General features: G+C 44.5%; 1 protein-coding gene across 1 annotated transcript in view; it reads right to left on the bottom strand.

The window, feature by feature from the left end:
- sdc3 (syndecan 3) overlaps positions 1-26,748 on the bottom strand; it is a 43,878-nt gene continuing 17,130 nt past the window's right edge. Inside the window, exons 2-5 of the mRNA XM_080862901.1 lie at positions 10,728-10,821; positions 6,979-7,724; positions 5,902-6,088; positions 1-3,131 (exon numbers count right to left, since the gene is read on the bottom strand). Coding sequence (XP_080719027.1) covers positions 2,965-3,131; positions 5,902-6,088; positions 6,979-7,724; positions 10,728-10,821 — 1,194 coding nt within the window. The 3' untranslated portion in view covers positions 1-2,964. The remainder of the gene's footprint in view (positions 3,132-5,901; positions 6,089-6,978; positions 7,725-10,727; positions 10,822-26,748) is intronic.

A 26,748-nucleotide genomic window follows, 5' to 3' on the forward strand; every position in this document is an offset into this window, starting at 1 on the left:
TTTACCCAATCAGGTTTTTTATTTGGAACAGAGTGGCAGATTAGTGACAGGGCGGTAGCGTGGAGGATCCGCCTCCTTTCGCTCACTCAGCCAATGACAGAAACTCAGCCTTAAAAAATGCAAATGTATAAAAACAGGAATGGGAACAGCAAACATAGAGTAGTGTAGCCTCCACTGGGCTTCACACACACAAACACACGCTCACACGCACACTCTCAAACATGCACACTAACACTCACACACACACATACAAATTTACCCTCTTTCTCTCAGACACGCACACACGTCTTATTTGGCTACGCAGGCTTAAATGGCTACAAACGCACACGTTTACACTTTGACAGTCACTTTTAGAAAAGACAGTACGTGTTTATATCATTCCTGCCTGTGAGAAAGTGGCGTGTTGTCTGTCCATCTGTCCTGCGGCAGACAGACAGGTAGACAAGTCAGACAGACAGTGAAAAGACACGGTCAGTGTGTGTGATAGCCACTGTGAGGGACGAGCCGCCCCACATTCAGCAGTGAACAGACTAAACACACCCTCACGCACGCAGAAACACACGCACACACACACACTCGCGTCGACAGGCTAGTCAGTGTACACAAGAGTCTGCTGTGAAATATCAAGGTGAAGCACTCATGCATACGCAAACACACAGGTAGCAGGTTTAGATGAGGTGCAGACACAGGCGCGCACAGGTATTCTTGGACTGGCGACGGGAAGGAGGGAGGGAGGGAGGGATGGAAGGAGGGGGCCCAGGTAACTACACACACAGGAGTGGAAGAGTTGTGTTACCTGCATGTGGAAGAGCGTGAGAACTGCTGGAGTAGGTAAACAAACACTCGACCACAGTACATTCCAGCTTTAACTCGCCCCTCTCTTCTTTTAAAGACGCACACTTGGACAGAAAAAAATGCACACACACTCACACACACACACAGACAGAGCCATCCGCACACACCCAGACGAGTATAGTTTTGACTCCCATGCATTTTTGTTCTACAGTACTGAGTATAATAGAAGCTACTAGCCCAGTCGCACTGGTGTGTTTATTGTTACAATCTCTTAGATAGAAGCACAGCCCGCCTGTCTCCTCACGTTGTCCCCTCCCCTCCCCCAAAATGCTCCCACGGCAGGTTAACGTTGACCTCATAAACACTAATTCATTTTCCTCTCATAACCAAAGCTCTAACGGCAAATGTTATGACTGAATTAGTGCACGTGGGAGCAACTTTTTTAAAAAAAAAAAAATTTCATTAAAGCCCCTCACACTTCCAAGAGGCCCCTCCCATCCCCAAACAGAGAGACAATGATGGAAGAAAGAAAAAAAAATCATAAGGTGAGGCATGCAAAAGGGTGTGTGCGTTTATGGCTGTGTGTGTATGTGTGTGAGAGGGGTGGGGTGGAGGGCGTTTATTGGATGATGGCCGGACGTGGAGTTGTGCTTTTACACAAACAGACCAAACTCTAAACCAACCGGCAACTGATCGATAACTAACCAATAACATTGAAACCACCTGATCTTGCTGGAAATCACAAGTGATGACTATCACTATGACGACGACGATGATGGCGATGACGGCGACGAGGGGTTCGATATGCGCTCGTGTGATATGATTTACAGTCTACTTAACGTCGGCGCGGTGTGTTTCAGTGCGCTGCGAGTTTTATTTCAGCTGTTGTGTGTTTGGTGTGTGTGTGCGTGCGTACGTGTGTGTGTGACAAGAGCACAGCTCATCTAAAGGGATGACGTGATGTGATGGATAAAAACTCTTCATGGTCATGCAGATGGTTAGTGACGCCAGAAAGGATACGCTGATATTTACATATAAACTTTTTTCTTTTTTTAAACTGCTAAATACACATCCTCCTGTTTATTATTATTATTACGGCATTATTATCATCATCATCATTATTATTATTGTTCACCATCCAGCCCAAGAACATTGATATATTATTGATTATTATTACTATCCATAACTAGTCTTTATACAGCTTAGAGGAGCAGAGGGAGGGGGGCCTGCCGGTGTCTCCGCAGCGGCTCCTTGACGTTGTGAAACACGCCGAGCACTGAGCACCGTTTTCTGGTTGGCCGAGCACAGAGCAAGAGGTCAGCGCCACCTCCGAGCAGATACGAGTGTGTGTGTGTGTGTTAGCGTGTGTTTATGCGTGGCTTTGTGGACGTGCGTTTGTGTGTCTTTGAGCACCAGATTGACGGAAGGCACACAAAAGAGACCTTTCCTCTCACCTTTGACCCCGGGCTCTGTGCGGCCAACCAGACGCTCTGTATGGTTTGTTTTTCTTTTTTTTTTCTTTTTTTTAAGTGTATGTGTAGAGTGGGGGTGGTGGTGGTGAGAGGCAGAGTAGAGCCCGATCTAATAGTTAGTCTGTCCATAGGCTCACTCCACCCGTCTCCACCCCTCTCCTCTCCCCTTTCAGGCCTTTTTTCAGATTTGCTCCGTTAAAAACAGAAGAGGATCTCTCTCTCTCTCGCTCTTTTTGTGTGTGTGTGTGTGTGCTGGAAAACACAGGTTGCAAGAGCATGTGTTTTGTTTTGTTTGTTTTCTTACAAAATAATCATATCATTACATACAGAACAAGAGAATCTGTAGAATATTAATAACAACATTTACTTTAAAAACATCTCGCGTGTACGTGTTATTTTTTTTCTGAATATATTTGGATTTTTTTTTTCCTTTTTTTGTCCTCTTTTTTTCTCGTTTTCTTTGAAAAGAAGGTTCCATGTCCGCAGAGAGAAAGGCGCTCTCAAGTATGGAGACGGGAGGAGAGAGGGATGAGGAGACCCGAGCAGATAAGGAGGGTGGGGGGAGAAGAAGAGGAGTAGGAAGGATGGAGGAGGAGGAGGAGGAGGAAGGGCAGGACTTATAGAGTATCTTTCGCTCTTCTCTTGCTCGCTCTTTCTCCCTTCCCGGTGTGCGGCGTGTCTCTCTGGCGTGTCAGTGTTATGCATAAAACTCCTCCTGCTTGTCCGGTTTCTGGTAGGTGACGGTGGCCTGTTTGGGTTCCTCCAGCGTGTAGCTGCCCTCGTCCTTCTTCTTCATCCTGTACACCAGCAGCATCACCAGGAAGGCAGCGAACAGGGCGCCCACCACGCCTCCCACTATCACCGCTGCAGCGAGATGGAAACAAGAGTTAGTCGTGTCAAATTTGCAGCAGATTAGATGCTACAAACACTCAAACACACGCAGAGACAAACACTAAAATGCCATTAGAGCCGCTGGCACGTCTGCGGCCGACTATGAAACAACACGGAGCTGCTTTAGAAACACTTCTAGCAAATCTACCACAGCATCACTACCACCTTCCTGCTAAGTGAAGACGGATGAGCCCGAATGTGCCAAAATACATTCTGTGCTGCCAACCGCTTTGTGTTAAAACTGCAGCCCTGCAGTGCCACATAGCAGTTTAACCCTGTGGGGGCTGCCGGGGCCAATCAGCAGCAGCTGCTTTGTTTCCCACCGTCCTTTGCTTCCTCTGCTTATCTTGTCGAAATGGTTAAAAACGCCCTCATTACAGTGACTGGCATCCACGCCAAAAGCGGGAAACAAGCGCTTTGTTTCCATTCTTTGCGTCGGGAGAGTTTACTTTGTTTATCTCCATTTCTGCTGAAGGGATTTAATTAATGCAGTTTTTCCACCGCGTACTTTCACCACAAAACGTATTCCCCTCGTCTGCCTCGTCGCACCGTTTTACGTAATTAAATCTTCTATAAGATTTCAGTCGGTTTTATCTTCTTTTGCCCAATCATGCAGTGCGTAACTACAGTCTGTGCGTTTCACCGTGTCTCTTTATCTCACCGTCTCTGATTTTGTTTATACTCAGACTTAAGGAATGTTCACTGCACCATTTCAAGTTGCTGTCAAGATAGCACATAATGAACCACTTGTCCGCGAATTCATAATATCAAGTCATCATTAAGACGAATGACTAAATCAAGGATTTTAGTCATGCTGGTGGGGCTGGGCCATGGATGGCATTGTCATTCAGCCCATCTGTCCACCGCTTTTATCCAGAATTAAATTGGACTGAATGGCCTGAAATTTGGCGAGGATACTGATGTTCCCCTCGGGATGAATTGTGTCAACTTTACTGAGCTCGCTGCATTTCTGAAAGCAAAGAAATTATAATTTTATTCCAAAAAATTTTGTTTGAGTTTAGTTCTGAATAACAAGTGGTACCCAGCCGATGTGCAAGACAGCAATAATATATTTAGCATGTTCGCAGTAAAGAGGACCTATTATGTTCTTATCCTTCTCCTTTTTTCTTCCATATACAGTCATGCAAAAAATAATGCTTTCATACCGCTCGAAGCTTTCCTGTGAAAAGCTGAAAATACCTCATGATTCAGTAGATTGTAGATTCACCTTTAGCAGGAATGAGTGGAAGTAATTGTTTCCTGTATTATTGTATCAGTCTCTCACATCATTGTGGGGGATTTTTGGTCCACTCTACTTTACAGTGTTGTTTTAGTGCATTGAGGTTTGCAGGTTTATGCCTGTCATTTTCATGCCGGCCATTGAAGCACCTTGATTATTTTCTTTTTGAGCCATTCTGTTGTAGGCTTGCTTTGTGCTTGGGTTCGTTGTCCTGTTAAATTGAACTTTAGCTGTTAGACAAATGTTCTCACATTTGATTCTAGAATAATTTGTCATACAGACAAATACATGCTTTCCAGAGGTCTTGTGTAACCTTTCCAAACAAGCCACACTTTTTCAGTCTTTATTTAATTGTACTGTGATGAACTTTAACATTTAACACACTAACTTAAGCATGTAGAGTCTGAGATGTAGCTCGTAGGTTGTTTTTTGGGGGTTTTTGCAGTTTCTCTGAGCATTGCACGGCAGTATGCTTGCATACCTGAATGCTCCAGATCAGGAAAATGCCCAAACTTATGCTCTCACTTGCTGATGATCAATTTATGCATTATGCATTTGATTAGGAGCAGCTGGCTGCTATTGACCTTCTTAACTCTTATTAAAGCAGTGAGAGTGTTCTTAGTTTTTCACATGACTGTATATGTTGTTAGAATAGTAGATGCTCGTATTACTTATAGCCAAAGTTTAATAATAATAAAGCCAGTGTGCGTACCGATAATCAATTTGAGTGAAAAGCTCAGACTTCAGCCAGGCTTTTTGTACTGCTGTCTCTTTATAACATCAAACCAAACCAAACCTGTGTTTACAAGTGGCAGCCAATCAGAAGAAAGCTGGCTTAAACCCAATCAGAAGAAAGCTGGCTTAAAGGGAGAGGAAGCTAAAACACCCTTTTTTTTTCAGATTTTGGTGCTAAAAGGGCTCTGTCAATGAAAAGCTGCACTACACTAATACACGTCTACTGTCTAGTCTAAAATATGTTGCCTCCTGCTCTTTACCGATGAACAGGAAATCAGCGAAAACCACAGCCAGAAGTCCACCAATCAGAACGGCTGAAGGAGAAACAGAGAGCCAGTCAGGTCAGGCAAATTGGCTGCTCCTTTCTTTTCAACAACAGCTCTTTGGGATGAGGAATAGGGGGCACTTGAAAAGGAACTGGATTTAGCCAAAGGGGAAAAGGATGAGAAAAAATAGGGGGGGAAAGGAGGGGTTGGATAACCCGAGAAGAGGATCTCTTGTTCTCAATGGGTCAAACGGGGCTAAGCAGGACATTCTGTTATGGTGATGAATCTGCACTACGTGAATGCGAGGTGATGCCAGATTGTCAGAGCAGCTTCCTGAAAGCAGGGAAAGAACACAGGAGGCAACTGGGAAATGTGTTCTGCCAGTCTAAGGGGTGATTAGGAAGACATGCTCAGAGACAGACAGGTGGATGAAAAGGGCTCGAATTCAGACACGACACACATGGAAGCCATTTTCATGATCTTTAGTGATGGATAATCTTACCTATCAAGACCTCTTTTCTCTCCAGGATGTTCTTCTGCGGCAGCTGGGCCGCGGAGCTGCCTCCGTCCACAGAGTTGCCGATAAGATCAGGTCCACCCGCCATTTCGCTGCCAAGATTATTGCGGCGTCCATCCATGATTTCATAATCTCCACTTGGTCCTGCAGCACCCACTTCGTTGGTGCCCTCCTGAGATGGGGAACAGAAAGTGAGACCAATGAGGAAACTTAAATTTGATGTAATCCCATTTCCCCCACAGAGCCGCTGCACTGAAACGCATCCAAACCAACACAGAACTTTCCATGGCACATGTTCGCCTTTAAAACAATGAGCCTCTGTATATTAGGATGGGAGAGAGCTGCAGATTGTCCAACCCATCCAGTATACGCACAAAATCTGGCAGCTTAATTATATGTGGAAAACCAGAAAAATCTAAATGGATCGTGGTTTAATGCCGTTTCTGTGATTAACCAAAAGCACATGTGTCAGAGAAATGCCTCTGGTCTCGAATAACGAAGAGGCAGTTAGAAGAAGAGCCGTTACGGTTTACTGGACCATAAACTGTATTTAAAAGATGGAAGAGCAGTAACAGCATGATGCCACATGATGTTTTGAAGCCTCAAGTTGAGCATTTTGGTCTTTACCGTCTTGATTTTAGGAAACTGAATGTGACAGTCTGAATGAGGGAGATGACACCTCTTCCTTTCTGCCTCTAAAATTGAACCATATTTTAGAAAATTGGAATTACATTTAACAAGACGTTCAACCAGCAATTGAAGCGATAAACTCATCAGTAAAGTGTTTATTGAGCTCACAGATCAAGTAAGCATCTCACTGATGTTGTGGATGCTGTTCTTGTTTTTTGAGTCTGAGATGAGGACACTAAGACTACTGTTTGTTAGATTTGGCAGCTTGAGCCCAGAAGTGATCGGCCTAACTTTGCATAAAGAGTGGAACCAGCAGGAACCAGCGAGGGTAACTCTATACAGGTTTAAATAAATATCACAAGTCCCGAAGTTCACAAATGAACATTTTTCATCTCGTTTGCCTAATACTGCCTGACATGAGCTGAGTCCTACCTGTGTTGTTGTGGGCTGCTGTGGGCGGGTCGTCCTCTCTGTTGGCACCGCCTGAGTCGTTGTCATCATGGGAACCCTGGGCCTGAAGGGGGTCCTGGTCTTGACAGTGGTAGCAGTGGTTGTTGCAGCTGTGGTGGGCTCAGGGGTTGACTCTGGTGTGATGGACATGTCTTCTTCTGTAGTGGTTACGTCAGTGAATCCTGGGTAAAGCAAGCTGGGCTCTGGCGAAAGGTAGATGTCTTCCTCTTCTTCTGTGGCGCTCAGGTCATCTGAACCAGCAGAGGGCGCTGCACTTTCAGCAGGACTGGCTGCAGGATTGGTGGTGAACATAGGAACGGCAGCAGGGGACCGGGGCGCGGCAGTGGTCTTGGCGGCGGCCCGGATTCTCTCCAGCTCTCTCTCACGTTCCCTCTCTCTCTCCCTCTCTCGCTCTCTCTCCCTCTCCCTCTCTCTCTCCCTCTCCTTCTCTCGCTCCATCTCTCGGACACGCTCCCTTTCCCTCTCCCTTTCTCTCTCCCTCTCCTTTTCCAGCTCCCTCTCCAGGTCCCTATCCAAGAACACGCCGCTCTCTCCCTCAGCTTCAGTGAGAAGAGGGGTGGTCGTCGGGTCCTCTGGGTTGGGGCTAGGCTCTGCTGCAGGCGGTGCAGAGGGAGCGAGGTCAGTTGCTTGGGTGGTGGAGAGAAGTAGGGGTTCCTCTGTGGTGAACGTGACAGCTACTGATGTTGGCCTCATACCGATCTCAGGAACTGAAGAGGAGAGAATTAGAATAAAAATGAAATAAGACAAGAATTTGAGTCAAATTTGACACAGTCACTCCATCACAAGTCACCACCCGCCCACCCACACACACACACACACACACAGATAACAGTAGATCAGAAACTGAGACTATTGCTGGCTCATTCACTTCACACTCAGTAGTTTACTCTCTAGTGACACTTCTGACACTTAATCTGATTAGTCTTACTCAGGCAGCAGATTGCATCGTCCCTAACAGGTGTCCCCGGTGTATATCCCTAATACCTAAAGTTCCCCTGATGGCTTACTTGATGGGCTGCAGTAGAAAATAAGAAGAGATGTGTAATGGAAGAAAGAGAGGAGCATACAAGGTCTGATACGGCTGTGCTGTTCTTCATGCAGCATCATTAATCCTGTCATGCCTAAGAATGGCGAAGCATGTCATCACATCTGAAAATCACTGAAAATCAATGCTTAAATACTGTATGCCTCATCACCGCAGGATCCACTATGATCACAGAAGTTGCACCGAGCAGAATGATGTCTTTAACTATCTGTAATATCTGAAGCTGCAGCCACACAGGTTTAACGCTGCTCGAAGGAAAGAGGTGTCGGGATCGATCCAAATATCCATAGTACCGATATCAAATATGCATCAGTACTGGACTGGATTGATACTTTGTTTCTATCGTCTAACTTCAGTATGTAGCTCAAAGAGCTTTATGCTTAATAAACTATTTTCTTGGAAGAGAACGGAAGATAAACCGAAATGCTTTAGAGGCGGGCACAATTACACTCCTGATGTCCAAAAAAGTTTTAAAATTGTTTCAAAATAGAAGCTGAAAGAGTGTTTTTTTTCTTTTGTTAGCTAAGTATTGTGGAAAGTACAAATCACAGTGGTTTACTCATCATTAAAACCTGTTCAAAATTTGAAAATTGATGCTAATTCATCTCATAAATCATTCAACACCCTGTATTTAATTGGTATCGGATCGATACCAAGGTTTGCAGTATGTGCAGCAGTACCAAGGACCATCACCAAAACAGACAGCATTCACATTGTTGTATTTTTATAGCTTTTAATAAGAGAATGTGGCAAAAGTTGCCTTCAGAGTTTTCTGAAAGGCGTCCTAGCAGGTGGGTAACATAGCAAAAAGGGCTTAATTTAACCTAAACTATCATTTTGCCTAAATTAAACCAAACTGCAAGCGAAAACTGAAAATAAATAAATGAATAACCCAGCTAAGTCTGCACTGGTAACTCACATGGGAGATGAGCCCCAGTCTCCTGGATGAATCACACACACTAATCAACCTACAACCATCCCCATAATTTACAGTCAACAGCAACCGTGATCCTAGAGCAACATTTATTATGACGTTGCAGGAACAAGTCAACATGGTGACATCGTGTCTAAACTTGTAAGGCTTCCACATGAAGCTGGAACTAAGCTCCTCAACCAAAGGCTTTCCATAATGCAGCACGTTAATATGTTTTATTAAGATACACCTTCCCTGGTAAACTGCCCACCTTTCAGACTCCAAGGCCAACCATTTGAGGTTTGAGGAACCCCAAGCTTGGGCAACCATCATGACATCATCCCCAGCTCTTAAGCAGCAATTAATTTGTCCTTGACTACACATGCAGCTATCTGCTTTATTCATCAATAATCCCTTCGGTAATTTTTAAACGCTAAGGAAAGATTTTCTGCAGAACTACAAAAAGCATCATTCAGCTTTTTTTTCACAGCCAGCTAACAAACAAACTGGGATTTATGAGTACAAGTGTCTCCGCCTCCATCTTTCCTTTAAATGTCAGCAACACAAAAGCACACACAGAGAGTGCTTAACTATGTTTGGTTTGTTTGGTTTTTTTTGGTTGCTTTTTTAAATCGCTTATAAAATAGTGAATGTAATGATGACTTGGCACCCCAATTAAATCGCCATTTTCTGCTCATTTAGCTGTCTGACAGCAGAAACTTAACAATGTGTACACGAGAACGACTGCTGCAAATTACGAGTTCAGCTGTGTTAAAAACCTGGAGAAGAGAAGAGAAGAGTGATTCATTTTCTTTTTAAATCTCATAATGCTATTACTCCACCCCACCTTTCATTCTGTTATAGCAGTGAAGCTCTTTGGGTTGAAAGAGAAACAAATTGAATTTACAGGCACAAAAACACGAAGGCTGTAGTGGAGGTGGAGAGGATATCGAAATATGGACTCCAACAATGCAGCTTCTGTTAAACACATCAGACACCACAACAAGAAAAAAAGAAAGAAAGAAAGAAACTGGATGGCTCTGAAGCAGCTGTGACACAAAATGAACATCTGCCTGTTAAAAACGAGCCCTTTCTTTGGGCTCTGTAGTTCGGTTTGAGCTTAAGCAATTTGCCAGGCTGCTGTTTCAGCCACAGGGGGTGCCTCTGCTACACTCTCCTGCTTTGAATGGTAATTTATTTTGAGCGTGCTCGCCACTAGCGCAGCGCCCGAACTGAGGGCAGCCCTCAACGAGTCATGCTTAATAAGGGGCGCCGCGCTCAAGCTTCGACAGCAAGATCAGAAAATCAACCTGAATTACAGCAATGTGATTTACATTAAGTAGGTAATTCCTACAGCCCGGCTCGAGCACGGGCCGCACGCTCGCACATAGGTGCCCGCGACACGCTGGTGTGCGTGTGATCGTCTAATCTGCATGGACTGTAATCTGATTAGAGTAAATAAGATCTCGGGGAACTGAGCTTCAGTTAGTGCTTGTTTGTAAGGGGTGTGTCTGAGGAATTTTCTTAATCAGTCGAGCCACACGGCATGTTTATGTGGTGTGACTTTGGGTGTGTGTGTGTGTGTGTGTGTGTGTGCATGGCCTCCACGCATGTGTGTCTGGTGAATAGAGGAGGGACTGTGGGGGTCTTCGGGGTCAGCAGATTGAAACCCGACAGCTGTTGAGTCTGAAAGAACCAGGGCATGAGTGTGTAACCTCACACACACACATAGATATATATATATACACTTACAGCCAGAGCCAGAGCCCGAGTAGAGATCCTCGTCGTCGTAAAATTCATCTCTCGCCGACCCTTCGTCATCGATAGGCAGCGACCACTTCTGTCCCTGTTAGACAGAGAGATTACAGATGACTGAGAAGTTTGTCATTTCATTTGAAAGAGAAACCACTTTTGCAGATTACACACACACACACACACACACACACACACACACACACACACACACACACACACACACACACACACACGCACACACACACACACACACACAGAGTTGTCTGGTGCAGCTGCATTATGTTGGACAGGGGAACATCTGTCTGTCTGTGGCTCTATGGAGGAGCATAGTTAATGAGTTGATCTAAAGCTGGGATTTTGCCAGTGGAACATCAAAGCTTTTAAGGAGAGAAGAAGGGGGTGGGCGGGTGGTGGTGGTGGGGGTTTCCATTTTGTCTCTGCGTATGTGTCATTTGCAAGTGATGCTCGGCCCGTAAAGCAGCAAAGCAAAGGAAAGCAATTAACTTCTGAACTTCATTCCATTACGGATTAATAGGGTAATATTTTTCAATATGAAGTGTTCGGTATTTAAAATGATAGGAAGTACTCATTTTTACACTCACAAAGCAAACATGATATCTTTAAATTGCTTGTTTTGTCTGAGCGGCAGTCCAAATACGACGGTTTGAAAATTACTGAGAACGGAGGCCAGCAGCAGCAGGCACATTTCAAGCAACCAGAGCAGGAAAATGACACCAGTGCTTCCTGCCTGCTGTGACACAGAGCTGGCAGAAGCATCTGACCGATTAAAAATCACGAAAGTTTCTAAAGTTTATTCCTACAGACTCGTGAATGTCTGCACCAAATTTTAATGGAAATCAATCAGACACTATTGAGATACGTCAGCAGTCTAAAACCCAAAAATCTATTCAGTCTACAAAAATGTAAAACGGGAGACAACGTTTAGTTTGATGAATGGCCTGAGAGGATCACAACTGTCCGCAGATCACTTATCGCCATCTCAAAATAATTATGTGGCTCGGAGGTGAAAAATATCACCCCCCCCCCACACACACACACACCCTGTCTGAAATGTGCTCATAACTGTCTTGCAGATCATTTCACAGCATCCTCCCTTCTCATCACTCCAGCTTAATCCAAGCCTCCTCCACGTCAGCCCGCGAGGAGGAAGCACAAGCACGCCGACCCCCACTGGGGTCAGGTAGGGGAGATTAGTGAGGGATCATTCAGAGGTTGAATCTCTGAAGTGAACGACCTCAGCCTCCGTTCACTTTGAGGCTGATCCCTCCTCCTCTTCTCTCTCTTCCTTCATCCCTTTCTCTCGACCTGAATCCCACATCCGTGCGATGTTTAAACGCACACTTTAGCACTCAAAGATTTTTCCCATCACACAGGGTCAACTAATGCTGCTATCGAGTGCATGCACTTAAGAGATGCCGCACGCACTGCAGTGCAAAGATAGATTCAACCTACAGAGGTGTTTATGCACAGTCAGGAACGTCCAGTCAAATATTTACAGACCGCCTTTCTATACTGACTTTTATTCACATGCTAAATATTTTACCTGTTTTTTTCAATGATTAAATAGTTGGATCGTTCACATCGAAGCCGAGTCCCTTTCATTTTGACAAAAACTGTTTTTATGCTAAATATCTTAAAGCGTTTACTTAAAACCATCTTCCAACGATTTAAACACGTACTGCATTGTGTGTGTTTGTTAAAAGATGTAATTTTCTGTAACGGAGATTCTGCTACTTGGGGGCAGCTGAACAAGAGGCCAATGCAACCGAGATTTTATCTGCTTCTCAAGTCGATGTGTTCACACTGCTGGCAAACATTTGCTTATTTGCATATCAAGCAGGCGTAAAGGACCATTAGCATGAGGAGTTGTGCTTCTGGCCATGATGAAGTCCAATAAAGACTCCGTTTACAGCTTTGTAAATTGAATTATTTGGATCTTTAACTGCCAAATGCTCCAATCAGTCACTACCACGGTTTTACAGCATTTTGGATTTTTAGCAGAGCCTGAACAATATACCATTTAAGAACCGATAGTGATATTAGGTGATTTTAAAATCTAATATTTTACTATATCGGCTGATATTTTTTTTCCTGTCAGACACATGAAACATAAACAGATCCTCCCAACATTTGCTATGTGCTGATCGGCAAATAGCTAATATCGGCTGATGATATCAGCCCGCCAATATATTAGTCGGGCTCTAATTTTTAAGATTCATCTGAGTTTTGTTTCTGTTTTTTGCTGAAAACAGCTGCAGTGCTGTGTGAAAATGAAACTGATGAGAGCAGCTATGTGAGTGAATTAAAACAGCAAAATTGTTGGCCATAAACGCGAAATGACATCCTGTTCTCGCTCCCAGCTGGTGGCAGCAGAGCCTGGTTCTGCCAGAGGTTTCTTCCTGTTAAAAGGGAGTTTTTCCTTTCCACTGTCACCAAGTACTAGCTCATAGTTGGCCATATGAATGTTGTGGTTTTTGCCCCATCATTGTAGCATCTTTAACTTACAACATAAAGCCCCTTGAGGTGACTGCTGTTATGATTTGGTGATTTGCTCGTGATAAACATTTCTCAAGTGATCCTTCGACAATAATTTTCAACTTGCAGAGAAGAGTTCAACATCTGAAGATTCCCTTCTGGGATGGGTTTCATATCGTCAAAAAGGGTATTTAACCCCCCCCCCCCCCCCCCGAGTTTTTTTGTGCATAAACCAAACGGTGACCAAAGACTGAAGTCCAAAATGAAAGTTAAGTATCTCGGGAAATAAGGCAAATAAGGAAGCAGCCTATCCCTTGTGTTAAAATATGATGAAAAGCTTTCTAGGGGATCAATATTGGACGAGTTGGGAGTGAGAAAGTGTTGAATGAATGTAAAAATGGCAATATTTACACTACAACCTTTACACTAGTTTATTATTATAGCACACAAACACAAATCAGGCCCAATTTTGAGGTCTGGCATCTTTCCCAAAGGCCTGGATGCGCTGAGGGTCAACCCACCAAATTTCAGATAAGTGGATGATCTGCTCTCAGCGCAAAAACGGAGCAGACCAGAAACGCTGATGTATACTGATGTTATACTGTAGAGTCAATCAGTGCATTGCTGGCATAAAAAAAGATCATAAATGTGCTTAAGAGGATGTTTTCTTAAATACTTCAGAACTGTTGCTACGCTTATTGGAGTAACGGAGCGCAAAGCTTTTTAACGCTTCCTCCAACGTGTATACGTCGTGTATATTTTGAGCCCAGACCGAGCTCAGTAGCAAACAGTAAGTAGTGCAATAATCCAATGACTAAAAAGGGTTTAGTTTTTGCTCCAGGTATTGGAAAACAGTCAGTCTTCTGCTGAAAATCTGACCAAAGCAATCTTAAGCCCATCCCCAGGGCCTGCAGAGCTGTTTTTCTTTCCCTTTTTTTTGCCAGCCAGTGTGATGCTAATTGTGCACACACAGAGGAGCACAGGCTCCTCCCCGGCTCCAGACAGAGGAAACCTGATGCCTTTAAAAGCCAATAAAAGCATAATGGAATCTAGAGACCCGAGTATCTCAGTCCATCACATCACAGCATGAGGTGGAGCTGAAACGCTATATGTACCTCCTGAAAATAAAATTGACTTAAAGCTGTTTGGAGGCCGGACACAGTGAGGAGATTGGTCTGAGAAGTGTGTGTGTGTGTGTGTGTGTGTGTGTGTGTGTGTGTGTGTGTGTGTGTGTGTGTGTGTGTGTGTGTGTGTGTGTGTGTGAAGGCCTGGAGATGTCAAACCCGGACAGTACTGAAAATACCAAAAAAAGACACACCAGTGTGAGCAGGGTGCAAATGTGTCTTTCTCGTATCTGTGTGTGTGCTATATTCCAAGGATCACTTTTACAATGAAGGCCGTTGCTATGGGCAACCTTTGCCTTTCACAGAAATTCCCATCTCCCAGTGAGAAGCTACCAGACACACACACACACCCTCACACGCACGTATGAGAGCTCTAACTACATAAGCAAAGGTGTTATGTAACATCAAAAAACAACTTTATAAAAAAGAAGCCCCACCATCAGTCTCCTCCTCAGGCTCTCCCCCTCTATCGGTTCCCCCCTTTCTGCCTCCCTTCACCTCCCCCTGAATCCACAAACTCCGTGCCAGTGTCTCCCTGTCCTCGCCCCACTTTCCTTTCATCTTAAACTCCATTCCTTATCTCGAGGCTAGCCCCCTAAATTCAGCATGACTGCCAAATAACAAACACACACAGATACTTAAATAAACACACCCCGCCCCTGAGGGCGGCACCAGAGCCCACCCCAGGGGCCCCATTTACAGGTCCACACATACACACACACACACACACACACACGCGCAATCAACAACCTCCGGGACTCCAGGAGTACAGCTGTGGAGCCCCTGTTTGTTTAGTTGTGCATCATCTACATTTATCCCAACATTTAGGAGCAATATAAAATCCACCTCGGTGCCTCGACATGCTTAAATTGTGAGTCAATATGTGCGAATTCACAGCGTGGCGGGCAGCCGTGCGTCACTGCATGTAATTACACTGAGTGTGCGTCTGGACCAGTGTAATCACAGGTTTTGTCTGTGGTGTGGTGCGCACGTACATGCAGACATAAATGCTCCTCGGACCTTTAGTGTGGGTGTGTGTTTTTTACAGGTTTTTCTTTTGGAAGAGGGGGGCAGCTCTGCATTTCGCCTGTGTTTCGGGGGAGCTATAAACAGCTGTACTTTCAGCCTGCACCACATAGCTAACCAACCACAGCGAGACGCAACGAGCTCCCCATCCACCGCACGCATAACCTAAGGCCAAAATCATCTGTGTGCCCTTAATTTCCCTCCACCGCTGCATTTTGTTCCCAGTCGTTATAAAAGGAAACTGTAAGATGACAGCTATATATTCAGCTGGATCTGCGAGGTGAATGCAATCCTGGTTTTTGGCAATGCATGAAGCAATGCCATTATGAGGCATGCGGTGCCAGCTGGAGTCATTTTTAAAACAATCTCGTCAGGAATATATAATTTTATACATACATATATATATATGTATGTATGCACTCGTGTAAAAAAGAACAGGAGAAAAAATGACATTAAGGGGCTGTAAAATCATGTTTTCACAAGGCCAACCCTACTGCGTCCTTTGAGGGGTGTTGCAACATTTGCAGTTAGTCAGGCAGAAACATGATCTGAAGCCGGCATCAGGTTTAGCACCATAAATGTGATCCTATAGCTTGTCTATGCATGTGTGCACAGCTACAGAGTCTGGATTTTATGCCTAAGCCAACAATACTGTGGTTTCACAAATATTAATACAGAAAATCCACAGGAGCTAATCTGCTCCACTTTTTTTAATTTAGGTATGGAGTAAAGTATTAAAGCAGCAGCCAGTAGGTACCAGAATTAGATCAGGAGAAAAAGACCAGGTGTGTGTGTGTGTGCATTTTCACTGTAGGAACAATGGGTCTATAGCTCTCAGCTAATTCTAAGCTTCAGGAAGTCAGATAACAATGGGAGGCAGAGGTGGTCCTACACATAAATCAATTAACACACACAAACATCCAGTAGATTTTCTGCCAGATGTGCACGACCCAAAGATGATTTTGTGGTTCTTGTTTTTTTTTCCCCCGAGTGGTCGAGATCAGTTCAGCTCGGAGATCCCCTTCAGGCTAGCTCTGCAGATAGAAAGCTTCATTGTGATTGACTTCAAATGCATTCCTCAGTAACCCGAGAGGCTGCTGCTGCTGCACAATGCCTCGCACAAACACGCACGCATCCACACGAGCATTTTAGTCTACTGATACAACACACACAGCCCTGCTCTGCTTTGGAGAAATAATCGTTAATTGTGCCTTTTAATATGTGAGATTTTATCGGACCGAATGTTCCCAACTGCCGCAGCATCTCTGAGCTCTCAAACTGTGAAAAATAATTTGAATACTCCCTCTGCTTTCTGGCACCAACTCAGTACCACAGACTCGATCTGTCCCTCTATTTACTGCATCCATGGTGCGGAAGAAGAAGAGGGCTGAAATACAATGGATGCTACAGGCTGGTCAGATTTGGTCCTCCCCCCTCCACACACTGTTCATTTAGGATTAAGCGAACCTTCCAAAGGGAACTCATCCATCGAAATTTTGTTCAGGATTCAAATACTGTGCTAATGTGACAGACAGCACAGGAAGCTTTAGATGGTAGCCTTGGCTTGACCTTTGCTAAAGTTTGAGTCACTGAACTGAAACTCTCATCTGCATTTGTTTGTCTGCATTTCAGCTGAAATATCTGACTAATAATGTGTGCAGTGTTGAGGAAGTGTGCACCACAGTTTGTGCTTTAGTTTCATTGAGTGAAACTACAGTTTCTTAATAGTTTGCTACTTAGTATTTGAAGGTATCCATGTATGTTCATTACATTCATAGAGTTTAGGGATACATCTGGCTTCCTAGCATTAGCTGATAGCTGATGACACAAATGACTTTCCGCCGTCATGCCCAAATACAGTCACTTGTGGCTAAGAAAAAAGAAGAGAAGCAAAAACACTAATGTTAATGTTAGTAAAGGTTTTTCCCCATAAATGTCAATAGATTCTGTTTTTCTACCCCTCCCAATTCAAAACCATAATCTTAGCTACAGTGTAGGACAAACATGTTTTAGTTAGCCAAAATAGATCAAAACATTCAATTTAGACTGTAACCCAAAACGTAAGCGGTCAGCCGATGTGTTTCTATGACTGTTTGGATTGGCTCTATATCTGCCCTATCTGAGTTTTTCCCTATTTGGGGGAAAGTGCAGTAAGAAAAGTTATTTACTCTGAAAGAGGTTGTAAAAAGAGTCAGGTGAGTAAGTCAGCCTCTGTTAGCTGTTGCTAGCCTCTGTTAGCTTCTGTTAGCCTCTTTTAGCTCGTGTTTACCTCTGTTAACTACTGTTAGCCTTTGTTAGCTACTGTTCAGCGGCATTACACTTCAGTTCAGGAGATGAGTTTGAAGGTGAGGAGGAAGCGTAAGTTATTTTATTAAGATTATATAAAAAAAACACCCAGCACGCCTCTGCGGGCGGTTTATCCTTCAAGCTCGGGTCCTCTACCAGAGGCCTGGGAGCTTGAGGGTCCTGCGCAGTATCTTAGCTGTTCCCAGGACTGCGCTCTTCTGGACAGAGATCTCCGATGTTATTCCCGGGATCTGCTGGAGCCACTCGCCTAGCTTGGGAGTCACCGCACCTAGTGCTCCGATTACCACGGGGACCACCATTACCTTCACCCTCCACATCCTCTCGAGCTCTTCTCTGAGCCCTTGGTATTTCTCCAGCTTCTCGTGTTCCTTCTTCCTGATATTGCTGTCATTCGGAACCGCTACATCGATCACTACGGCCGTCTTCTTCTGTTTGTCTACCACCACTATGTCCGGTTGGTTAGCCACCACCATTTTGTCCGTCTGTATCTGGAAGTCCCACAGGATCTTAGCTCGGTCATTCTCCACCACCCTTGGGGGCATCTCCCACTTTGACCTCGGGACTTCCAGGTTATACTCGGCACAGATGTTCCTGTACACTATGCCGACCACTTGGTTATGGCGTTCCATGTATGCCTTGCACCCTGCTGTTATGTGCTGGATTGTCTCTGGGGCATCTTTACACAGCCTGCACCTGGGGTCTTGCCTGGTGTGATAGACCCCAGCCTCTATGGATCTTGTACTCAGAGCTTGTTCTTGTGCTGCCATGATTAGTGCCTCTGTGCTGTCTTTCAGTCCAGCTTTGTCCAGCCACTGGTAGGATTTCTGGATATCAGCCACCTCCTCTATCTGCCGGTGGTACATACCGTGCAGGGGCCTGTCCTTCCATGATGGTTCCTCGTCTCCCTCCTCTTTCTTGGGTTTCTGCTGCCTGAGGTATTCACTGAGCACTCGGTCAGTTGGGGCCATCTTCCCAATGTATTCTTGGATGTTTGTTGTCTCATCCTGGACTGTGGTGCTGACACTCACCAGTCCCCGGCCCCCTTCCTTCCGCTTAGCGTACAGCCTCAGGGTGCTGGACTTGGGGTGAAACCCTCCATGCATGGTAAGGAGCTTTCTTGTCTTTATGTCAGTGGCTTCTATCTCCTCCTTTGGCCAGCCTATTACCCCAGCAGGGTACCTGATCACGGGCAGGGCGTACGTGTTGATGGCCCGGATCTTGTTCTTACCATTCAGCTGACTCCTCAGGACTTGCCTGACCCTCTGCAGGTACTTGGTGGTTGCAGCCTTTCTAGCGGCCTCTTCATGGTTCCCATTTGCCTGCGGGATCCCCAGGTACTTGTAACTGTCCTCTATGTCTGCAATGTTGCCTTCTGGTAGTTCAATCCCCTCAGTTCTGACTACCTTCCCTCTCTTTGTTACCATCCGACTACACTTCTCCAGTCCGAACGACATTCCAATGTCATTGCTGTATAGCCTGGTAGTGTGGATCAGTGAATCGATGTCTCGTTCACTCTTGGCATAGAGCTTGATGTCATCCATGTACAGGAGGTGGCTGACAACTGCTCCGTTCCGTAGTCGGTATCCGTAGCCAGTCTTGTTAATGATCTCACTGAGGGGGTTCAGGCCTATGCAGAACAGCAGTGGGGACAGAGCATCTCCTTGGTAGATCCCGCACTTGATGGTGACTTGTGCTATGGGCTTGGAGTTGGCCTCTAGTGTTGTACGCCACATCCCCATTGAGTTCCTGATGAAGGCTCTTAGGGTCCCATTGATCTTGTACAATTCTAGGCATTCCAGTATCCAGCTGTGGGGCATTGAGTCATAGGCCTTCTTGTAATCAATCCAGGCAGTGCACAGGTTGGTCAGTCTGGTCTTGCAGTCTCGGCTGATTGTTCTGTCTACCAGTAGCTGGTGTTTTGCACCTCTGGTATTCTTGCCAATTCCTTTCTGTGTCCCACTCATGTATTGACCCATGTGCCTGTTCATCTTGTGCCTTTATTAATTGGATAGTGTAGAAGGTGGGGAAGTGAGGAGAGACACGCATGAAATGTTTCTGGTCAGATTAGAATCCACAGCCCTGCAACAGCCTTTCAGCATACGGGTCACCTGATGAACCAAGCGTGCGGCAGAGGCACCCCGAGACCTGACTTCTGAGGTAAAAGGATCGCATTACATGGGCTTGACTAACACATCCCAGTTGTAGCAGAAAATCCTGTGTTGGATGATTATGTATGTGCCACTCTGTAATTAAACATTTGCTTCTAACTCTGCCCACATATCAGGATTCACTGGCAAATATGTCAGCTTACTGAAGCAAAACATGCTCTAACTTCTATTCCTCTGTGACCCTGATACTTGTTAGTGATCAGTAAACAAACTGCCAGGAAGTTCAAATTTTTTTAAAGCTTTTCTGATGCATTAGTGTTGCAACTCATCATATTTACACAGTCGGGGCGCAGTCTGAAATCACGGTGCCATCATGTAATCATATGTTGAGTACACTGCCAAATCGTTTATGCTGATGAGATCTCTCTAACACTAGGTGGTCTAAATAAACATTCGGCTCTGTATCCCACAGCTACGCCGCTGCCTCCACCTCCTTAGTCTGCCTCCTGTGTTAGCAATTAGCTGTATGTGAACTGTGGATGTTTGTGTTCACACTGCTGACTCATGACTGTGTAGCAACACACAGTTCAAATCACATCATTAAATTCGCTGATGACACGACCGTGGTGGGTCTCATTAGCAAGAACGACGAGTCAGCGTACAGAGAGGAAGTGCAGAGACTAACGGACTGGTGTAAGGACAACAACCTGTCTCTGAATGTTGACAAGACAAAAGAGATGGTTGTTGACTTTAGGAGGACACGAGGCGACCACTCACCGCTGAGCATCAACGGCTCCTCTGTGGAGATCGTTGACAGCACCAAATTCCTGGGTGTACACCTGGAGAAGGACCTCGGCTGGTCCCTCAACACCAGCTCCCTGCACAAGAAAGCCCAACAGCGTCTCTTCTTTCTGAGAAGACTGAGAAAGGCCCGGCTTCCACCACCGATCCTGACCACCTTCTATAGAGGAACTATTGAGAGCATCCTGAGCGGCTGCATCACTGTCTGGTTTGGGAGCTGTGCCATATCAGACCGCAAGACCCTACAGCGGATAGTGGGAACAGCAGAGAAGATCATCGGGGTCTCTCTACCCTCTATTGAGGACATCTACACCACACGCTGCATTCGCAAAGCCACCAGCATTGTGGCTGATCGGACACACCCCTCTCACACACTCTTTACACTCCTGCCATCTGGAAAAAGGTACCGAAGCATTCGGGCACGCACATCCAGACTGTGCAACAGCTTTTTTCCACAAGCCATCCGTCTCCTCAGCAAAAAGGGACTGACTGATAAACACGCACACACACACATACACTAACATTATCACTCAGCTTAACTCAAATACCTCAAAACATTGAGACTGGACTGACTAACCAACACAAAGCGCAAACACACTGACCTACACCACCAAACCATCGCACACACCAACCTGTAAATGCTCTTTTGCACAATATTATTACTAGATATATTATATTTTTTTTTTTTTTTTTGCACTAACTTGTCTTGTAGCACCTTGGTTCCTGGAGGAACGTTGTTTCGCCTCACTGTGTATTTTTAAACTGTATATGGTTGAAGTGACAATAAAGTTGAACTTGGACTTGGACTTGGACTAATGGCGTGCATTTCAGGCTCCACTTATAGTCCAGGTTGCTCATATTCGCACCAGAGAAGCGCGACGTTGCAAAACTGAAAGGGTGTTATTGTTGCGCTCGCTGAATGCTTTTACCTCTATGTGGGTGTCCTAACTGAACCAAAGTGCCACATGACCAACAATAATCATCTGGCAGACATTTGAGGCGCAGATCAGCCCTAAAATCAAGTGTAAAGTGATTTCAGTGAGCCGTATTTCAACTCTCCCTGCAGTTTAATAGATAGATAGATGCAGAGCTTCGTGAAGCAGGTGCTGATTCACAGCCATGTCTGCGTCTGCTCCTCTGCAGAAGCCCGTCGGTTGGAGCTGGAGAGTCAGAGCCAAGCTGTTCGCCGGCAGAAGACTAGCATCACTCTGCCTGGAAGCGGTCAGACTGCTTGGCACATGCCCTCCGGCTACATGCGTCCTTACAGGAAAAACTGCAGCCTGTTTACCGTTTGTATGATTCCACACCCATCTTTCCTTTCCGGAGTGGATCCCCGACCCTGTCAATAGTGACCTCTAATCTCTCCTCCAGCTCTTGCTTTTCTGCCTCGTCTCATTCTCCACCCTTCTCTTCCTCTTCTTCCAGCTGGGCAGGCAGCCAACCTGGACTCTAACACACTTACAGTCAGATGTAAGAGAGATAGAGGGCAGTCTGTGCGTGTGTGAGTGTGAGTAGGTTACCAGGTGATGGCCTGGTTAAGACACCTGCCACCTTCAGCAGAGATTAGCACAGACGCCTCTGCACAGTCATGCTGCTCACACATTCTGTGACACCTCATAACACACACGCATGCATGCACACACACACAGACAGACTCACACAGACAGGCAGACGGTCGAATGTCGAGACAGTATCTTGTAGCACTGACGTCAGGTGCGCTCACACGGTCCAACACCTGCACGCCACGGCCAAGAGGGTCAAAGAAATCCTGTCTCAGTCCAGGATGCTGATATAAAAAAGGTTAAATATACTTCCTGATTCACAGATACACAATGAGACAATGGGGCCCCTGGGCACAGGCACAGACACGATAAAGTGACCTCTTTCTCACAAGAGTACCCCTGCATGTCATTAGCAGTTGTTCTGTATATTTCTCTGTAGTATCCTGGAGGTTTTTAACTCTGAGGTTTTATTTACAGAGTCCCCGTAGGGCAAACAACGCCATAATGGGTAATGGCATTGTTTGCTTTCTACTTGTGCTCTAGAGAGTCCGCATCGCTCTGACATCACAAGTTAAACTGAGCTGATCGCGCTGGACTCCGAGCTTGTAAATATTAAACAACAGTTACGCAGCAAACACAGCTGAAAGTCTGACGTCATCTCTCGCCATACGACAATTGAGGTCACACACGAATCTAGATCATCATATTGCAATTATTTATTTATTCATTTTTACCTTCTTTGGAATAAACAGTTGTTATTTGATTCCATTATTGCTTTAATTGATAAAGTGATAGCAGGAAATTAAACAGAAACAGAATTTTTCTCTTGCTAGAAAGTCGAACGAGGACCTCCAGGCGACATTTAAGAAGTACCTCATATTGCCGTTTTTCATCCGTGGAGAAAAATACAGCCAGCTGACGTTTATTCAGCGTGGGTACTTTTACTGAAAAGCACAAAAGAGAGAAGACTGCAGAGCGGATTGAGTCTATATCTGGGTTGTCTGGTATGAGGTATGACAATGAAAGCAACCTAAATACAACTAGAGTCTATCGCATTTTGTTTAAAGGAGGCATTATCCTTGTGCAATACAACAGCCCATGTTTGTACGGCTTATTAGTACTGAGTGGCTCTATCACAATTGTTGCACACGTACTTCTTCATTTCCGTAAATAAAGCTTAAAATAACACTAAAGTGACACTTCCTGCCACCAAAGAAACTTTGAGAGCGCCGCTTCTGTTTTCAAACCTTTCTGTCAGCAGATATGCATCAACGTTTCATCCCAATGTAGCAACAGAATATCTCAAAAAATGTAATTTAAAGTGCATTTTTATTCATTACTTTTATGTTATTGTCAGCCAGCACGCACAGAGGGTGAGCGCCAATTATGGCAACTTCATGCCACGCTGTCATATTGTAATTACAGGTTTTCTACTTGTAAATAAATTTATGTCAGTGCACAAGTCATCCCCGATTTAGTAAACAAAGTGTAACTGACGGAAACAAGTGAATAAAACTATAATGAAACAATCGGATCAGTCTGGGTACCAATAGATGCTCCATACAAATGGGCAGTGCTACTTTTGACTGAGCTTTTGGCCCCATGACCATTGAATGCATCAATTTTGGGGTATTTACCTACAAATACTTTCTAGGTACATTAGAAAAATTGGGTTACAAGTCAGGCTTACAATGTAAGTAAATGTAAGTAATCTGTAAAGAAATGTTTAAGTAATATTAGGTAGTGCATGTATTTTATAGGACAAAAATAAATAATGCAAAATTTCTTTGTAATTCTACAGAAAAACAAACATTTCCCCATCTGCTGTTGTAAGTATGCTGTGCAGTTTGTGGCCTATTATGGAGCGGTCACATAGGCCTGCAGATTTTGATGGTATTATTGTTTGTTGTAAGCTGGTAAGGGAGAACAGTCCACATCACATTTATGTTGGTAAAATAAAAGGACAGTTGAATAATAGAATATTCACCATGCATATCAACACAATGAATATTTAATACAAATATAAAAAAAATAGACTTAAAGATTAATCCACTCCATAACAGTGGAGTGCAGCGAATTTATGATGTAAGATGGGAAATATTGTTATGAGGAAGTTGCACACAACTTAAAATTTCACAGATTTACTTATAGTATAATTATTTCTTTGTTTCCTGTGAAAATCTGACTGTTACCTCCTTATTCTAGCAAGGGTCTACCTTTAAGTATTTGTGGGGGTAAATATAATTACATTGTAATTTCAAACGAAATACCTTGAAATTCCACATTACAGGGGATTACACCTTAGTCGTAGGCGTGTTATAGTGGGGTTTTTTTTTAATATGTAGAGCATTGTTGTGGCTGTGATTGTTACTGACATGGTATCAGGATGTGATACCTGATCGTCTAAACCTGGGTAGGGGAACTGCAGGTTTTAGATATGTCCTTGATCCAACACAGCTGATTTAAGGTAAATTACATTACCTGTAATTTGGCTAAATTACAGGTAATGAACTAATCGTTTGATTCAGGTATGCTGACCCAGGCTGAGATCTAAAACCTGCAGGACACTGGCCCTTGAGGCCTGGAGTTCCCCACACCATTCAGCAGATATTAGGATGATTTCTTAACTATGGTGCTAATACAAAATGTATTTACTGCTATTGCTTTAGTTTCTCCTTCAAAATAATCACCCGTTCTCATCCCCGGGGCCTTTTTTGTACTGTAAGCCAAGAGAGAGAGAGAAAAAAAGTAGATGATGCTTTTAAATTTAAAGTCAAATTATTATTTGGCATCAAGAGATTCTTTACAGTTACGGCTGAAGCGGGGGGGGGCACACGCAGGCAACACTTTTTTGTTTCAAAGAGGAAACCCGCTGAGCAATTTTACTCTTATGAGCCGTTTAAAGAGAGTCAGACGTAATGGGGATTATTACAGAAATGTGTTCTGTTAGTCGTTAGACTAAGTGAAGCTGTGAAACAAAAACGGGCTCTGACATTTATAGCTGTCAGCCTTATTTTGAATATGCGACTGTTATTTAAAGGGATCCTCTCGGTAACGATGCTGTAAGTAGCTCTGAGTGGGAAGGTGGAAACAGGAGCGCGTTTGCCAAACACATTTCTGATCTTTTTCCCGCGTGTTTGTCTCAGTTTTTCACACGCGGGTGCTCGCTGTGACCAATGAACGTGAACCATCGAGCAAAAACTATAAACACACTCACGTCTAACAGCCAGGAAATGAGTGAAAACCTTTTCCTCTCTCCGATATTTATATTCCTTTCCGCTGATCAGATTCTTGATAGCGCTGCCGTGGCAGGTCCATATCGCAGCCGCGCCTGCCGTATTCATTCCCCACACAAAACCTGTGGGAGGATGGCATTACACCGGCTCTAGTTTGTTATTCCAGCTTGCTTGGACCCTAAAGCTGTCTCAGCGCAGCACCAAAACCACAGCTGAAAAGCATCCAAGCACTAATATTATCTCCTTCTCCACCGAGTTGCAGGGACAAAGATGATTTACGTGAAGAAGAAAGTTGTGCGTTTGCTAAATACGGTATATGGTACAGTGAGCGGCTGGGGCAGAGAGCTGCAGGGACAGAACAGGTGTACTGTGGAGGGAAATCATGAGTCTGGATCACTGAATTTAAAAGCATTTCATGCACAGACTTTCAGCATTCAGCTTCTGCATCTATCACAGAGCAAAAGACCCCGAATCAATGTATGGAGATGCGCAGTATACCTCAGTTATCATTCATTTGCTTTCATTATTAACCAAACAATTAATCCTCATTAGGTGGAAGGCTGCCTGGGGGGCTCACGTTAAATGATAAAAAATATGTAACACAATCTGGTTTTCTGCATTAATCTCACAACTTCAGCGCTAACGTCGATCACAGCAAACCCCGTGGTGCTACGCTCGTCTTGTATTTACCTCTCATCTCTTTACAGTAGTTTCTATTGTTGAGGTGTGTCATCCCTGCACAGCGTTCAGATGGTCCGCCTACGCACCAGGGATTCACAGGAAACGATGCATGCAAGTAATCCCAATTTTATGGCACGATATCAGCTTCACTGTTTGCTGTTTACTCTTCCATATTATATTACTGCCGATGGAAAAACCACCATTAAAAAAAAAACACGTTCAATTTAGAAGACACTGGGTGGGTTTTGATGTGAAATAGTCAGAAGAAACAATTTATTTATAAGAGAGGGGCGCGCTAACCATAACCGTGGGAAAACTGCTCCATTCAGTTCCTATTATAACAGCTTGTGTTTGTTTGGCTGCACTGTAAGCTGATACACCAGTTGCTCTTCTGTTGTGTTTTTGATAAAGTAGCTCTTCGGCTCTTTTTCTTTTGCTATGACATTAAACAGACATGCTACCAACCATCAATATTAACCAGACAAAGACTGAAATCTTAGAGAATCTTTATGTTTGCGATCAGCTGATCGAGGCTAAAAGAGCAGCGGCCCTCGGAGACGGAGTGTGTGTTTAACCTTTAAAGCGTCCGACAACGCAAACAGCTGACACCGAAGCTCGCCGCAGACTGGGGTCAAAGTCACGTGACTGTGATAGTGACACATCCGCTGGGCTGAAACCTTGTAATGGACGGGGGCTGTGAGGCTGTCTCGCACTCACACACGAATCCTAACGCACAG

This window comes from Rhamphochromis sp. 'chilingali' (assembly GCF_963969265.1).
Source record: "Rhamphochromis sp. 'chilingali' genome assembly, chromosome: 17".
Taxonomy (NCBI): domain Eukaryota; kingdom Metazoa; phylum Chordata; class Actinopteri; order Cichliformes; family Cichlidae; genus Rhamphochromis; species Rhamphochromis sp. 'chilingali'.